At 58.6% G+C, this 15,242-nt stretch overlaps 7 protein-coding genes across 11 annotated transcripts; all 7 read left to right on the plus strand.

Annotated features, from left to right (window-relative positions):
• Positions 1-161: 161 nt before the first annotated feature.
• ABB37_02528 (putative mitochondrial glycosomal malate dehydrogenase (gMDH)) lies at positions 162-1,233 on the plus strand (the record flags this gene model as incomplete). The annotated part of the gene is made up of 1 exon (XM_015799553.1): positions 162-1,233. Exon 1 carries the CDS (start codon positions 265-267, stop codon positions 1,231-1,233), a length of 969 nt encoding a protein of 322 aa, XP_015661155.1. The 5' UTR covers positions 162-264.
• A 1,022-nt stretch (positions 1,234-2,255) lies between these two features.
• ABB37_02529 (putative aldehyde reductase putativeoxidoreductase) lies at positions 2,256-3,423 on the plus strand (the record flags this gene model as incomplete). Of its 2 annotated transcripts, none has more annotated exons than XM_015799554.1 (1): positions 2,256-3,423. In XM_015799554.1, the coding sequence occupies exon 1, from the start codon at positions 2,407-2,409 to the stop codon at positions 3,421-3,423; it is 1,017 nt and encodes a 338-aa protein (XP_015661156.1). In that variant the 5' UTR covers positions 2,256-2,406. The 2 variants fall into 2 exon arrangements, with proteins under 2 accessions (XP_015661156.1, XP_015661157.1); XM_015799555.1 differs by having other exon boundaries at positions 2,281-3,423.
• Positions 3,424-4,315: 892 nt separating this feature from the next.
• ABB37_02530 (putative mitochondrial glycosomal malate dehydrogenase (gMDH)) lies at positions 4,316-5,387 on the plus strand (the record flags this gene model as incomplete). 2 transcript variants are annotated; one of them, XM_015799556.1, is made up of 1 exon in its annotated part: positions 4,316-5,387. In XM_015799556.1, the coding sequence occupies exon 1, from the start codon at positions 4,419-4,421 to the stop codon at positions 5,385-5,387; it is 969 nt and encodes a 322-aa protein (XP_015661158.1). In that variant the 5' UTR covers positions 4,316-4,418. The 2 variants fall into 2 exon arrangements, with proteins under 2 accessions (XP_015661158.1, XP_015661159.1); XM_015799557.1 differs by having other exon boundaries at positions 4,348-5,387.
• Positions 5,388-7,438: 2,051 nt separating this feature from the next.
• ABB37_02531 (hypothetical protein) lies at positions 7,439-8,455 on the plus strand (the record flags this gene model as incomplete). Of its 3 annotated transcripts, none has more annotated exons than XM_015799558.1 (1): positions 7,439-8,455. In XM_015799558.1, exon 1 carries the CDS (start codon positions 7,541-7,543, stop codon positions 8,453-8,455), a length of 915 nt encoding a protein of 304 aa, XP_015661160.1. In that variant the 5' UTR covers positions 7,439-7,540. The 3 variants fall into 3 exon arrangements, with proteins under 3 accessions (XP_015661160.1, XP_015661161.1, XP_015661162.1); XM_015799559.1 differs by having other exon boundaries at positions 7,452-8,455; XM_015799560.1 differs by having other exon boundaries at positions 7,458-8,455.
• Positions 8,456-9,326: 871 nt separating this feature from the next.
• On the plus strand, positions 9,327-10,776 carry ABB37_02532 (putative mitochondrial hypothetical protein; the record flags this gene model as incomplete). Its single annotated transcript, XM_015799561.1, has 1 exon — positions 9,327-10,776. The coding sequence occupies exon 1, from the start codon at positions 9,619-9,621 to the stop codon at positions 10,774-10,776; it is 1,158 nt and encodes a 385-aa protein (XP_015661163.1). The 5' UTR covers positions 9,327-9,618.
• A 634-nt stretch (positions 10,777-11,410) lies between these two features.
• ABB37_02533 (hypothetical protein) lies at positions 11,411-13,142 on the plus strand (the record flags this gene model as incomplete). Its single annotated transcript, XM_015799562.1, has 1 exon — positions 11,411-13,142. Exon 1 carries the CDS (start codon positions 11,481-11,483, stop codon positions 13,140-13,142), a length of 1,662 nt encoding a protein of 553 aa, XP_015661164.1. The 5' UTR covers positions 11,411-11,480.
• A 420-nt stretch (positions 13,143-13,562) lies between these two features.
• Positions 13,563-14,997, plus strand: ABB37_02534 (hypothetical protein; the record flags this gene model as incomplete). Its single annotated transcript, XM_015799563.1, has 1 exon — positions 13,563-14,997. The coding sequence occupies exon 1, from the start codon at positions 13,633-13,635 to the stop codon at positions 14,995-14,997; it is 1,365 nt and encodes a 454-aa protein (XP_015661165.1). The 5' UTR covers positions 13,563-13,632.
• Positions 14,998-15,242: the final 245 nt, after the last annotated feature.

Here is a 15,242-nt window from a genome sequence, read left to right on the forward strand (position 1 = left end):
CTTCCTCCGCCCCCCCAACCTGAGCGCCTCTTCTTCGCCTTGCACCGCCTTCTCCCTCTCTATCCCTCATGCTCCTTGCACGCTCTTCCCCCCCCCCCCTCCCCCTTCCTCTCCCTCTTTCCCGGTGTGCTACCCTGCAACGCACGCTGACGCGGGTGCGCAGAATAACGCAACTTGCGCCTCTTCCCTCCGTAGCTTTCCCCGCCCACCACAAAAACACATTTCTCTTCTTTTCACCCTAACACCTCCTACCCGTTTCTCAAAATGGTGCACGTCTGCGTCGTTGGTGCTGCTGGCGGTATCGGCCAGTCCCTGTCGCTGCTGCTGATGCGCCAGATGCCCTACGGCAGCACGCTGTCGCTGTTCGACGTTGTCGGCGCGCCGGGCGTTGCCGCGGACCTGTCGCACATCGACAACGCCGGTGTGACGGTGAAGTACGCCGCCGGCAAGATCGGCGTGAAGCGCGACCCCGCGCTGGCCGAGCTGGCCAAGGGCGTGGACGTGTTCGTGATCGTGGCCGGCGTGCCCCGCAAGCCTGGCATGACGCGCGACGACCTGTTCAAGATCAACGCCGGCATCATCCTGGACCTCGTGCTGACCTGCGGCAGCTCCAGCCCCAAGGCGGTGTTCTGCGTCGTGACGAACCCCGTGAACAGCACCGTGGCCATCGCAGCGCAGGCGCTGAAGAAGCTCGGCTGCTACGACAAGAACCGCCTGCTGGGCGTGTCGCTGCTGGACGGCCTGCGCGCCACCCGCTTCATCAACGAGGCCCGCAAGCCGCTGACGGTGAGCCAGGTGCCCGTGGTGGGCGGTCACAGCGACGTCACGATTGTGCCGCTGTTCCACCAGCTGCCCGGCCCGCTGCCGGACGAGGCGACGCTGGCGAAGATCGTGACGCGCGTGCAGGTGGCGGGCACGGAGGTGGTGAAGGCGAAGGCGGGCCGCGGCTCGGCGACGCTGTCGATGGCGGAGGCGGGTGCGCGCTTCGCGCTGAAGGTGGTGGAGGGCCTGACCGGCGCGGGCAACCCGCTGGTGTACACCTACGTGGACACCGACGGCCAGCACGAGTCCGAGTTCCTGGCCATCCCCGTGGTGCTGGGCAAGACCGGCATCGTGAAGCGCCTGCCGATTGGCAGGCTGGCGCCGTCCGAGGAGAAGATCCTGAAGGCGGCCCTGCCCACGATCCAGAAGAACATTGCGAAGGGCAACGAGTTCGCCAAGGCGAACCTGTAAGGTGCGGGGCGTGAAGCGCTGCCGTCCCGGCGTCCAGCTTGCCTCCCCTACCTTCTCCCTTCTTCTTTTTTCTCTCCTGTTCAGCATTCCTCGCGTCTTGCTGCGCCGTCCCGGCCTCCGACCGACGCGCCGCCCCTCCGCTGACGGGGCTTTGCCCTCGTCGGTCTGCACGCCCTCGTGCGTCGGCCCCGCGCTCCCCTTTCCCCGCACAGTCACAACGCAGCGGGGCAGCGAGGCGATGGGGCCGAAGGCGACTCGGACGCGGTGGGAAGGGCAATGGGGCGCTGCGAGTGCGGAGGTGACGCGGGGGACCCACGCGCACGCAGCCGCCTGAGTCTCGCTGCGCACAGCAAAGATTGGTAATGGTGTAAGTGCTATCAAAAAATTAACAGCGACGGTGAAGAGTGCGGTGTGTGTGGTGGGACGCGGTCAAGGGGACCGAAGTGTCTCCGCAGCGGCCCCGCCGCGACGACCCGTTCCCGCGTCGTACTCGGTTTCAAAAAAGATATATTTAGTGTTTTCAATTTCCCGTTTTCCCCTCACCGTACGACGATGGAGTGGCGTGTGCGTGTGTGTGGCGAATCCGCGAACGAACAAAAAGGGAAAGATAAAAGCAGCATCGTTCTGGTGCCCATCAGGTGCGCAGTGGCGGCGTGCTTGAAGTGGAACGATGGACCAACCGGGGAGGCCGCCTTGCGCAATCCTGTGTTCGCCGCACGGTTTTCTCTCACGGCATCACGGTGTAGTGGCGTGTTTGTCTGCGTAGGCAGCTGTGCCGCTGCGCCTCGTCGATCTCGCCCGGTTGATGGTACATCTGCTACGTGGTGCTGTGCAGACCACCCGACGAGGTGCGCCGGCTGTACCCTGCTCTCTTTGCTGTAGGCGGGGCGGCGTGGCAGAGGTGTGTGGCTCTTTTTCCTCTCTCTGCGCAACTGTGTCTACCCCTCGCTCTCCCGTCTTGAACCTGCTGTTGTTGCTTGGTCGGCTTATTGCTGCTGCTCTTTCCGCTTCTTTGGAATGTGAGTCTCGTTGCCGCTCCGTCACACAAGACGCATCACCGCAAGAGCTCTTTCCGCGCATTGGCACTTCGTCCGTTCTTTCTTACGACTCCTTACAACAGCAACAAAGCGCACCAAAGTACGCGTAGCTGCGGCACCTCTTGCTTTGCTGCCCATGCCCGCTATTCCCACTCTTCCCCGCCGCGAGCTCGGCAAGAGCGGCCTGTTCGTTTCTCAGATCGGTCTCGGCTGCATGGGCATGAGCTTTAGTATCGGCTCTCCTGAGGCTCGCGACGACAAGAGGAGCATTGAGGTTATCCGCGAAGCGTTCCGCCTCGGCATCAACTTCTTCGACACCGCCCAGGTGTACGGACCGCACAAGAACGAAGAGCTTCTTGGCGAGGCCATCTCTACCCTGCCGCGCGACCAGCTGGTGATCGCCACCAAGTGCGGCATCTACACGCGCGACGGCAAGTCCGTCGCCGACTCGCGGCCGGAGATCCTTCGCGACGCCATCGAGGGCTCGCTGAAGCGGCTGCGCACGAGCTACGTGGACCTGTACTACATCCACCGCATCGACCCCACCATCCCCATCGAGGACGTCGCGCGCACGATGCTGCAGTTCAAGAAGGAGGGCAAGATCCGCCACTGGGGCGTGAGCGAGGCGAGCGTTGCCACGGTCCGCCGCGCCCACGCCGTGTTCCCGCTGACCGCCGTGCAGAGCGAGTACTCGCTGATGTTCCGCGAGCCGGAGAAGGAGCTGATCCCCACGCTGCGCGAGCTGGGCATCGGCTTCGTGCCCTTCAGCCCGCTGGGCCGCGGATTCCTGACCGCCACCATCAACGCCGACACGAAGTTCGACGCGGGCGATATCCGCGCCAACCTCCCCCGCTTCTCGAAAGACAACGTCGCGAAGAACCTCGCGCTTGTGAGCTTGGTGAAGGAGATGGCGGAGCGGAAGGGTGCCACGCCCAGTCAGATCGCCCTTGCCTGGGTGACGTCGCAGGCCCCGTTCATCGCGCCGATCCCCGGCACCACGAAGCTGGAGCGCCTGAAGGAGAACATCGGGTCTGTCGCGGTGCACTTCACGCCGGACGAGCTTGCGGACTTCACAAAGAATTTTGACGCCCTTAGCGTAGAGGGAGACCGTTACCCCGCCGCGCTGGAAGCGATGGTTGACCGCAGCCGTTGACCTCATGATGAGGCACCCCTCCCCTCCAAAAAAAACGCTTTTTTCTTTATTTAGTTCTCGTGCGGTGATGAGCAGCGGTCCGCGGAGTGCCTTTGACCTTTGCTGCTGCTCGGCGTCGGTTTGAAATGACGACTCTCGCATAACGCTGACCGCCCTCATGCCTCACAGCTCCCAAAACCGCAAAAGTCTCTTTGTTTCTCGTTTCCACCCTATTTTTGGCTCACTATTGTTTCCCTTAGTGTCCCCCAGACCACGATGGGCGGCGGAGCCGACGCTGGGGAGAGCGCGCGCCGTTGTTCTGTACGCTGCGAACACAGAGCAGCCGCGCCACAACGGCGACAGCATTTCTCTCCTCCGTCAATCGGGCCATGCGTGTGCGCTGCACATCCGTCGCACACACGCCCTCTTCTCTTCCTCGTTGCGTTGGCTTGGCCCCGCACCTCGTCTCTCCCTTCAGTTGCTTTCCAATATACATATCGTCTTTTCTCTTTCTTCGCCGACTGTGGTGGTGCTCGCTCACCCCACCACCCGTCGCTCTGCCACGACGAAATGCAGCAGGAGCCATAAAAGCACAAAATGGCGTAGCGAAGCGCGCAGTGCGATGCCCGCGTCTCCCTTGAGGCGACTGGCCGGCACGGCACATGTCTTCTTCACGGCACCCCGCACATGGCCTGGGGGGAGCGCGTTTGTGGCTGTAAGTGGCGGCCGCGCCGCCTTGCCTGCGCTTGCCTCTTCCTCCGCCCCCCCAACCTGAGCGCCTCTTCTTCGCCTTGCACCGCCTTCTCCCTCTCTATCCCTCATGCTCCTTGCACGCTCTTCCCCCCCCCCCCTCCCCCTTCCTCTCCCTCTTTCCCGGTGTGCTACCCTGCAACGCACGCTGACGCGGGTGCGCAGAATAACGCAACTTGCGCCTCTTCCCTCCGTAGCTTTCCCCGCCCACCACAAAAACACATTTCTCTTCTTTTCACCCTAACACCTCCTACCCGTTTCTCAAAATGGTGCACGTCTGCGTCGTTGGTGCTGCTGGCGGTATCGGCCAGTCCCTGTCGCTGCTGCTGATGCGCCAGATGCCCTACGGCAGCACGCTGTCGCTGTTCGACGTTGTCGGCGCGCCGGGCGTTGCCGCGGACCTGTCGCACATCGACAACGCCGGTGTGACGGTGAAGTACGCCGCCGGCAAGATCGGCGTGAAGCGCGACCCCGCGCTGGCCGAGCTGGCCAAGGGCGTGGACGTGTTCGTGATCGTGGCCGGCGTGCCCCGCAAGCCTGGCATGACGCGCGACGACCTGTTCAAGATCAACGCCGGCATCATCCTGGACCTCGTGCTGACCTGCGGCAGCTCCAGCCCCAAGGCGGTGTTCTGCGTCGTGACGAACCCCGTGAACAGCACCGTGGCCATCGCAGCGCAGGCGCTGAAGAAGCTCGGCTGCTACGACAAGAACCGCCTGCTGGGCGTGTCGCTGCTGGACGGCCTGCGCGCCACCCGCTTCATCAACGAGGCCCGCAAGCCGCTGACGGTGAGCCAGGTGCCCGTGGTGGGCGGTCACAGCGACGTCACGATTGTGCCGCTGTTCCACCAGCTGCCCGGCCCGCTGCCGGACGAGGCGACGCTGGCGAAGATCGTGACGCGCGTGCAGGTGGCGGGCACGGAGGTGGTGAAGGCGAAGGCGGGCCGCGGCTCGGCGACGCTGTCGATGGCGGAGGCGGGTGCGCGCTTCGCGCTGAAGGTGGTGGAGGGCCTGACCGGCGCGGGCAACCCGCTGGTGTACACCTACGTGGACACCGACGGCCAGCACGAGTCCGAGTTCCTGGCCATCCCCGTGGTGCTGGGCAAGACCGGCATCGTGAAGCGCCTGCCGATTGGCAGGCTGGCGCCGTCCGAGGAGAAGATCCTGAAGGCGGCCCTGCCCACGATCCAGAAGAACATTGCGAAGGGCAACGAGTTCGCCAAGGCGAACCTGTAAGGTGCGGGGCGTGAAGCGCTGCCGTCCCGGCGGGGTTATATATATTTTCGGCTAATCCCCCGCGCTGCGCGGCAGCCGTTCGTTGGATCGACTCGATACCTTGCAGACACTTCCATCGACTTGTCGTTCTCATTCACACAAATGCGGTATATATGATTGCTTCGCGGGATTTTGGTTCCGTGGTAGAACGTCTCTACTTGGTCGGGGTGTTCGCCGCCGTTATTCCCCCCTCCACCTCTATCAACGCGGAGGGTTTTGCTGTTGTTGGTGTTGTGTGTTTTGCATGCGTTCTCTCGTCGCGGCAACTATTCGAAACGAACCTGCTAAGACGTGAGCCGAGTCCTTCGTACTGTGCCATCAAAAATAAAAACAGTACATAATGAAATGGAATAATCCGTGTGCTCCCCAATTGGAGGTCCGTGCGCCTTGGGATACCTTCGACGGGGCTGCGATGGTTTTTTTTCGTTTCATCTCTTTTGTTGCTGTTGTTTTTCAGGTACCTTTCTTTTCTTGCTTGTCTCTCTGTGCCGGATATGAATGACTTGTAACTGTGATGTCGCGTTGTTTTTCATTGCTGTGTTTCGTTACTCTTCTTTGGTATTAAATCCTCATTGCTTTTACCTCATGGCGGCTATTGTTTCTATTTTTCCCTCGCGTCGTCCAGGGTGTGCTGCTGTGAAGTGTTGTGTGTTTGTTCTTTTTGCGAGGTTGCTACGGTGTTGCTCCTGGGTGGTGGTGGTGGTGGTGGTGGTGGTGACGTCATGATTCGTGTTGGCGTGCGGTGCCGCGACAGTAATGCCCGAGGCGTCGCGAAAGCGAATGGTTGTTTTCGTATGTCCCACACCACACATGACCATGGAAGTACGCGAGCTACGTTTGCGCTCACGCGGCATACCCAGCGTTGTTATTAGTTAACACGACGCGGATGGAAGAGTGTCCCGTTACGGTGGCGCCTGCAGCAGAGGGATTCTTCAGGAGGTTTGTGATGAGGAGCACCAATAAAGGGGAGAAATGACTTTTACTAGCGTTTTTCCACATACGGGTATGCCACGAGTATTATCCTCATTCGCAGCTGTACAAGAGATATACGGTATCGCCACTTCACACAGGTGGTTCAGAGTAGACTTTTCTGCCCCCCTCTTTTTGTCGATGTGTGTGTGTGTGTGTGTGAGCGTGCGTACTCTTTATGTTGCGGATTTGTTTCTTCTTATTTTTCTTTCAGTCAGCAGTAGTAACTTTTTCTTTAGCTCAGACACTTCCACGATATCAGGTTGAACACAAAGGGCTGATTATCTTCTTTTTATTTTACTTCACCTTTTTTTGAAAACTTTTTTCTCGTGATTTCCATTTTTTCCACATGACTTTAAAGAAAGGAAAATAAACATTATGAAGTATTTGCTTTCATGCGATCGACGGTGCGTGAACAGCGACAATACCTTCCTTTAGAAAGAAATGCAGAGGAGCATTGCGCAACGGCGCAAATCCCACCGCTGCCAAGAAACACGAGCGTCCGTTTCTTCTCCCTCGAATGTGCGTTTTTTGAATCCTAAAAAGCATCCAGTTCATCGGTTGCTCCTCTTTCTGTTTTTATTCTATATATCAGGCAGGTTTTGTTGTCGCTGTTCATCGGCTCAAATACAATGATAAAAGAAGGAAGAAGTAAAGAAAGCAACTGGCCTAGCTGGTTTACCTGTAAGTCGTCCGGCGTATTCTTCGCCGAGATGACGCTCGCATTTTATTTATTTCCGCGTACATTTGAAAAGGGTCAAATGGCAGAGGAAAGTCCTTCCAAGCAACTGTTCTGTAACGCTTGTGGAAGGGAACAGTTGTAGCGTGTGCTTCGGCATTTCTGTTTTGCGCTGTTTGTGTAAGTGTATGTATGTGTGTGTTTGCGCGCTTTCATGCAATTCTTTTGTGAGTTCTACACAGAGAATTTGGCCTCTCTTGTGTAGTAGCTGCGTTCGAGTAGTTATGGTGTTCAGTGCTTCCCACTTCTTCTCTCTTCCCCCTCCCCCCTTTCCCCTCTACTTCTCTTCTACGCATCCATGCTGAGCCTCTTTCGTGAGAGGTAGTTGCTGCGTTCTGTTTTTGTTGTTGTTTGAACTTATCACCCCTTCACGCGAACTGACGCACAGCTGGCGAGCACGGCAGTAATGGAGGATGCAGTTGAGTTTATCCAGAGTCGCCCGCTGATCGGGTATCAGATGGACGGCTCCCATCTGAACAACGTCCTGGTCAGCATGGCACAGCAGCAGCAACATCTGGTGGACGCGCAAAACCAGCTGAATGAACGTCTCGGCGACATCGCAGAGGACGTGCGTGAGATTCGGGATCACCAAAAGCAGTTAGAAGGCGTCGTTGGCGAGCTCGGTGGACCGGAGCAGCTGCACAACGTACGGTCGCGCATCAACGACGTTGAGCGCGCCTTGGATGGGGCAGCGCGTGAGCTTCAAGAGGTGCGAGGGCTGGCCAGCACCGCCGCGCAGGACGCAGACCAAGCTGGCCGGCTTGCCGACGACGCCAATCGGGCGGCAGCGGCCCTGCGGGACACCGTCAACAAATTAGGCACCGACGTGGACGGCGTCGCCCGTCAAGCGGAGGTGGACCGCAAAGGCATCAGCAAAGCGCTCGGCGATCTCGACAAGGACCGCGGCGACCTGGAGCAGCAGATGCGGGAGGCACTGCGCGATCTGCAGCAGCGTGCGGAGCGCATCGAGCGGGAGAGCGGGGCAGAGCGGCTGCGACGCATGCTGGAGGAGCTGAGCGACCGCACCGACGAAAACTTCCGCAGCGTCGAGGAGAGTGCGCGGGCGGTGGATGCGGAGTTGTCGCGGCTGAACGTGAACCAGTCCACACTGCGTGGAGAGCTGGCGGCGCTGGACGAGCGAGCACGCACTGGATTGGCCGCGCTGTCGTCGGACACGGACAGTAAGTACCACATGCTTCTCGACGCGTTCCGAAAGTACGAGGCGGGGTGGTCTGAATTAGAGGAGCACATGGTGCGTGCAGGTCAGCTTTTAGCGAACCGCAAGCAGCGCTCACCGGGCCGGACCAGCGCGCAGCGGTGAAAGCCGTTTAGAAATGCGTTTCGCTGCTATGGCCAAGGAGCATGTGTGCATAGATTTTTTTTTATCACTACTGTTGCCGTAGTGTCTGAATTGGAATAAAACTTGCGTTTTGTTTTCTGTGTTGTTTGCGTGGCTTATTTTTGTTGTTGTATCGCTCGTCGTCTGTTTCCTCCTGTACGCTCTCATCTCTGTACTATTATGTTTCAATTTCCTTTTTCCACTATTTCGCCGTCGATTGCGCTGTGTGTGGGTGTGTGTCACACCGTAGTTGATCCATGTCGGTGGCTCCCTTGTTTGTCAAAGGCGCTTTTATACTTAAAGACGTGGGCTTCTTTTTTTTCTGAAGTGCCCGTTGAGTGTTGCCTCTCTCGCGCGCTGGTTGCTCTCGTTGTGTGTGTGTGTGTGTGGACTTTTCCAGCCTCGGTATTTGGCCGTGCGGGAAAAAGAGAGAGTCGGAAGGAGGTGCAACAGAGAACACGAAGACTTAAGGTTTATCCCCACGATGCGTCGCTCGTTCTTTCCTGCCAACCTGTAGTCAATTGACGGAACAGTCAAAGTTAGCTCCGTAGGCGGGTGCGAAATGTTAGTGCTGGTGTGTGAAAGCTGTTTGAACCGCGCCCCTCATTTGGTTTAGTTAAACGTGAAGAGCAACGAAGATGCTGGCCCTTGTTTCATTGGGAGATGAGGAGGGCGCGGAGGCTGCATCGTATTCTTCTTGACTGCGATCTGCAGATGCACGAAACAATACGCTGTCGTCTTTTTTTTATGTTGTTCACGTGCGCTTTTCGTTCTCCTTTCTTCTTCTCTTTCTTTACAACTTCCCATTGATCTGTTTGTGTATTTCGTGTTTAACACGTTCGCTACTGTTGTCAGCTCTTGCGTCGCGAATAAGCCGACCTCAAACAGCGGCTGCACGAAAGCGGCTTACTGGCTGCGGTACAATAACAGACGTCGTCGGTCGTTTCTCCCTCTCCCGCTCTTTTAAACTTCTCTCCGCCACCAACACACGGCGACGAGCCTTATCGCACTCTTTTTGCTTTCGTTTCTTCCTTGACTCTCATCTCCGTGTTTACCGCGTTACTGTCGCCAACCCGTATTGCCTGTCGCTGCTGAGTGTCCGAACAGTGGTAACGCAACACGAAAAACACGTTGTTTTCTTCAGCATGCCGTCTCCCATTGTTCTGACCCGGTCCACGCCGGCCCGCGGTCTCAACATCAAAATGTTCGACCGCAGAGTGAAGGGGCTGCAGCGGAGCTTCGTTTCTGCCCCAGCGTGTGATCTGCACAAGCAGTGCGCCGAGCAAATGTTGGACCGCCGGTCATTTGTGAAGCGCGACACCCCGGTTGTGCTGGAGGTCGGTGCGCACACCGGCTGGTACTTCCGCCACATGATGGAGAAGAAAGAGTTCCACGGACTGAAGCAGTACATCCAAACCGACATCTCCGAAGACCGGCTCAACCGCAACTACGCAGAGATCAAGGACATCATCCCGCCCGAGATTGAGTTTGTGCAGATCTGCTGCGATGAGGAGCTAGAGTCGCCCTATGGAATCCCCGACAAGTCCGTCGACATGGTGGTTTCGTGCCTGTCGATGCACTGGGTGAACGACCTGGAGACGGCCATGGTGAACGTCCGTAAGGTGCTCAAGAAGGATGGGTTTTTCCTGAACGCAATGTTCGGCGGCAACACACTCTACGAGCTGCGCGGGTGTTTCTCGATGGCGCAGACCGAGGTGCTAGGTGGTGTCTCGCCCCACATCTCCCCCATGATCGACGGCGCCGGACTGTCGACGCTGGTGCTGCAGGCCGGCTTTAGCATCCCCACCATCGACCTGGACCGCCACCTCCTCCTCTACGAGACTCCGTTTCACCTAATGGAGCACCTCTCCGTGATGGGCGAGAGCGCCTGCCACTACATGCGCTGCCCCATGAACCGCGACGTCCTGCTCGGCGTCTGTGCGGCGTACGACACGATGTACAAAAAGAACGGCCTGACACCGGCGACCTTCGAGGTGTTCCACACCATCGCGTGGTGTCCGAGTCCGACGCAGGCTAAGCCGCTCGAGCGTGGCAGCGGCCAAATCCCCCTCGCCTCGTGGAACTCAAAGAACCAGAAGAAGTTGCAATCCGTGCTGGAGGAATACGCGCAGAACCCCGATGACACCAACCTGCAGATGAAGGCGGAGGAGATCTTCAAGCAGCTGCGCGAAGAGAGCGCCGAACTGATGGCGAAGCGCGGTATCGACGCGCGTGGCTTTGACCGTGATCGCGACGAGGAACTGAGGCAGAAGGATGAGAAGCCTCTTCCACCGTTTCAGTGAAAAACAGGAAAAGTTTCCAAGCGCGCTGACCTGCGCACTTCGCCTTGTCTGTTCTTTTTGGCCGGCGGGAAATTGAAGGCCCGCGCGCCGCGCCAGCGTGCAACTCAAAAACAAAACAAAAATCTGTTGTTATTCCTTCTGCGTTTTGCTTTCACCTGTCGAGAGCGGCTGCGTCGGCGGTCTCGGTAGCTTTCACAGTACCAGAAAAAACAAAAGCACATGTTACTCTGTTATTCTTCGCACGAGGGTTTGTATGGCGTCGCGCACGTCCTTTTTCCTGAGCGGACCAATAAATCATCGCTGCCGTTGAGTCGAGAGCTCGGTGTTGTCTTTTTTTACTCTTCTTCTGGTGTGCGTGGATGGGAGGGGGGCGGGGGGGAGAGCAGTTGGTTTCTACACGTCTACACCTTCAAGCAAAAGCAAACAACCCTTTTGACCGAGCGATCGCTGTCGTTGTCGTTATCGTTGGCGGTGGCGGTGGATTTCACGGTGCACGCCGAGCATGATCGTGTATTTCTTTGTGCTTTTCCCAGTCACGCCAACTCTTCGTTTTCTTTCAATCAACCCCAAAGAACCTTTTCCTTCTTTCCCCTTCTGCATCCCTCTACTCGCACTGTTACCGTTGACTTCTTTAAGGTTGAAGGCGACTGCCGCACAAGTGCACCTCGGCACAAGAAGGCGAACTAGTGAAGCGAGAAACTAAAATGGTAGGTAAAGGCAAACAGCTGAAAAGTGACGCTTCAGCGCCGCCGAGCAGCGCTGGCAAAGCAAAACAACCGGATTCGCAGATGTGGACGGCGCTGAAGCGCGAGGATGAAGAGGAGCTTCTGGACATTCTCTTTGACAGCATCGCCGATGCCGAGAGCGGAGAGGTGCGTCTTTCGCCGAAACCGACCGCTCGCAAGGTAGTGAATCAGCCCAACGCCAAGAAAGTGATGGCGCTGTCGTACGCCGTCTCGGAGAGTCTCGACCGCGCTTTTTGGGAGTTGCTCCTCCGTGCGGGTGCGGCTGTGAACAAGAAGGATGAGACCGCGGAGCAGTCCACCGCCCTGCACGCCGCGTGCTGGAACGAAGACGGAGAGGCGGTAGACGTCCTACTTCGTGCCGGTGCCGACCCACGCGTGGTGGACGCGGATGGACGGACGCCGCTGCACGTTCTCGCCACCTCGAACGCGGCCAACCTGATGCTGCAGCTCCTCGACGGCGTGTGCAGCGCCCCCGCCGACAGGACGAACGGCGGTGGCGATGAAAATGCCCGGGCGGCGTCGTCTGCCGCGCTCACAATGGACCCCATTGCGTTGTTGGCCGTACCGGACAAGGCGCAGGGTGCCACGGTTCTGCATCTCGCTTTGGGCGAGTCCACCTACAACTTCGGTGTCGCGCAGGCGCTGTGCGAATACTTGGAGAAGGCAAAGGACGCACAGGGAGGTGTGCGTGCAGTGGCGCAGTTGGTGTCCGCTCGCACGACCATCACGGGCGACTCCCCGCTGCACGCTCTGGTCGCCGCCGCCAACGCGGAGGACGCCGTGGTGGAGACGCTGGTGCGCCGCCTGCTGGGCCTCGGCGCCGATCCGCTCGCACGCAACACAGTCGGGCAGTCGGCTTTGGAGGTTGCGGTAAGCAGCCGGCCGGGGTGCAGCTCCAAATCTGCGGTGCAGCTGTACGAGGCGCTCTTGTCTGCTATCTTGGCCAACGACGAGAGCGGATTGTTCCTGACGGAGAGGAACAAGAATGGCCACGCGCTGATTCACGTCGCCCTTGCAGCGGCGAACACATCCGCCGTGAAGGCGCTGTGCGCGACGGTGCCGGCGGCGGCGGCCAAAGCGCTGCTGGGTGACCCCGTCACGGCTGACGGCATCTCCGTGGTGGAGTTACTGGCCACCAGCGGCGCAGGAAGCGCAGAAGGAGCGAACGCCCTCATCGCGGCGAAGGCAGTGGCCCGCGAGAGCTACGAGTCCCTCCAGCAGAGCCACGAGGCCCTACAAGCGGAGCACCGCGCCGAAAAACAACAGGAAGAGGATGAGAGAGAAGCCGAGAGAGAGGAGCACAGTGAAAACGGCGACGACGACGCTGTGGCAGATACCACCGTGCTCGCGGGTCTAAAGCGGCGGCAAAACAACGCTGGCAGTGGAATCTCACGCGCACAGCAGGCGCGCAGGGCTCGTGCGGCCACGGCTGCGCAGCGCAAACAGCACGCATCGGGCACCCGCGCTAACCACGAAGGTGGCGGTCGTGGAGGCCTTTTTGGCGGTGAACTATCCACCTCTGTGAAGGTGGTGGGTGTGATGTTGCTGCTTTCCATCGTTGTATCCGCCTACACGCTGTTCTTTGGCTTGGATGGCGACGGATCTCTCCATAGCGCGTAGCACCACCCATTCTTCGTATTGGTGTTGTGTTTTTCGTGGGTCCGTGTACAGCGTTCTTTACTGACTGCGGCGCTTTATAAGCGTCCTTTTTTGAAGGTGTTCTCGACGGGTGCATAGGTGTGTGCGAGAGCAGATGTGAGGTGAGATGCTGTGCGATCGATATCCTTGCCTCTCCTCCCTCTCATCCACCACAACAAACCAAAACCTTCTTTGGTAACGGCGTTGGTGAATAGAACTATATATATATGTGTGTATTAATCAAAGGGTGAATCGGACACTTAACGCGAATGCAAAGCAGCGGCGGCGGCTGCTCGTTCCTGCGGTTTCTTCAACCGACCACTTCTTCCCCGCGGCTCCCTGCACGTTTCTCTTTCTTCTTCTCTCTCAACCTGTACGTTACGTCGTGTCAAACAATGTTGAAGTTGTTTTCGTTTCTGCGGCAACAGCAACAAAAAAGAGGGGATAAAGCTCGGCAGAAAAGGCTCGGAAGATGAACTACTGGAAATGGAAAACAAACGGCACGGCGCTGGACGCGGAGGAGGTGTGTCTGCTCACGCAGCACGGCGTGGCCCTCTACAACAAGGACGCCAAAACACAGTGGTCGAAGGGTAAGTTATCGTTGACGACGCACCATCTCATGTACCAAGACGAGGCAGACTCTTCCAGCATTTTGCAGCTGCCTTTAGAGTTGGTGCGTCGTGCTGGGCAGTCGCCGAGCACCGCCAGCGGCTTCGGTCCCTTCTCCAGTCCCAAAATCATCGTCCCCCTACCCCAAAACAATTACGTGAAGCTTTCCTTTCGCTCTGGTGGGGCGGACAACTTCTTTTCCGCATTTGTGAACGCTCTGGAGAAGAAGGCGTGGGTGCAGCCGAGCTCGTCGAAGCTGTCGCAAGGGGCCAGCAACGAGCAGCCCTCCACGCGGCCAACACCCACCGCACGCGAAGGGGCGGGAGCATCGGGCTCTGGCAGCTCACCCGCGCCGCAGGCGGCAGTGCTGCCTTCTGTGCCGCGCGGCGTCGGTATTGCCGGTGTGCAGCAGGCCTCCGCGCAATCGGCAGCCATGAATGAAACACTGAAGGACGTGGATGATGTGATGAACAAAGCCTCCTCGCTGGTGGCGAACATCCGCCGGCTACGCGAGCGCAACGAGGCAACGGCCGCCGCTGGCGCCGCCCCCGGTAGCGAGATGGCTGTCGAGCGCACGAAGATCGAGAGCATCGAGTCCACGCTCGGTCTCGGCACGATGGTGACACGCGGCGGCAGCGACAGCAGCGAGTCGCAGTTTCACAAGGATCTCGCGCAGGAGCTGCACACGTGGATGACGCACGAGCGCAATGCGAAGCTCTTCAACGACACGCCGGTGGTGCCGCTCATTGAGCTGTTTGCGTTGTACAACAAAGCGCGCGGTGGCGATTTGGTCTCACCGCTTGATGTGCTCAACGCGTGCCGGTACATGACCGCCAAGATGTCGAGCTCGCGCTACGACTTAGTCACCCTCTCATCGGGACGCAAGGCGTTGGTGAACAAGGACGACTCGCTGTTGCTGGCGAAACTGGCCGCCCTGCTCGGCCCTCAGCTGGTGAATGAGCAGTCTTCTCCGCTGCAGGATGCCTGGAAGCAGCAGCAGCGGAGAAGCGGGGTTACGCCGCTGCTGCACGTGCCAAGTGCAAAGCGGCTTCCTTCCTCCGCTGGTGAGCTGCGGTCCGTCAGCGATGTCCAGCTGGCCGAGCGAATGCAGGTCTCGACGGCGGTGGCGGCGGACATCCTCGGCTCCCTGGAGCAGAAGGGCTACCTTTGCTGTGGTGACACCGGCTTCGACTGTTTTGTGTACTACTGGAACATTTTCGTCTTTTAGGTGGCGTGGCGGTGAGAGGGAGATTGGGTAGGGGTTTCATCTGGTGTCGTGCGAGCTTTGCACGACGTGCCTTGTGGTGCGGAGTGGGTGTTCTCTTTCTGTTTCTGTTGTTGTTCTGCTGCTGCATCTTCGTTGTTGTTGTGGTTAAAGGGAAAGGAAAACCGTTGTGGCATCGCCAGCACGCGTCAAACGCGAGTGTTTCTCGAAGAAAGGTGCTGCCGCCTTTTGTGATGCATCAGCGGGCT

Source organism: Leptomonas pyrrhocoris (genome assembly GCF_001293395.1).
Source record: "Leptomonas pyrrhocoris isolate H10 chromosome Unknown, whole genome shotgun sequence".
NCBI classification, from domain to species: domain Eukaryota; phylum Euglenozoa; class Kinetoplastea; order Trypanosomatida; family Trypanosomatidae; genus Leptomonas; species Leptomonas pyrrhocoris.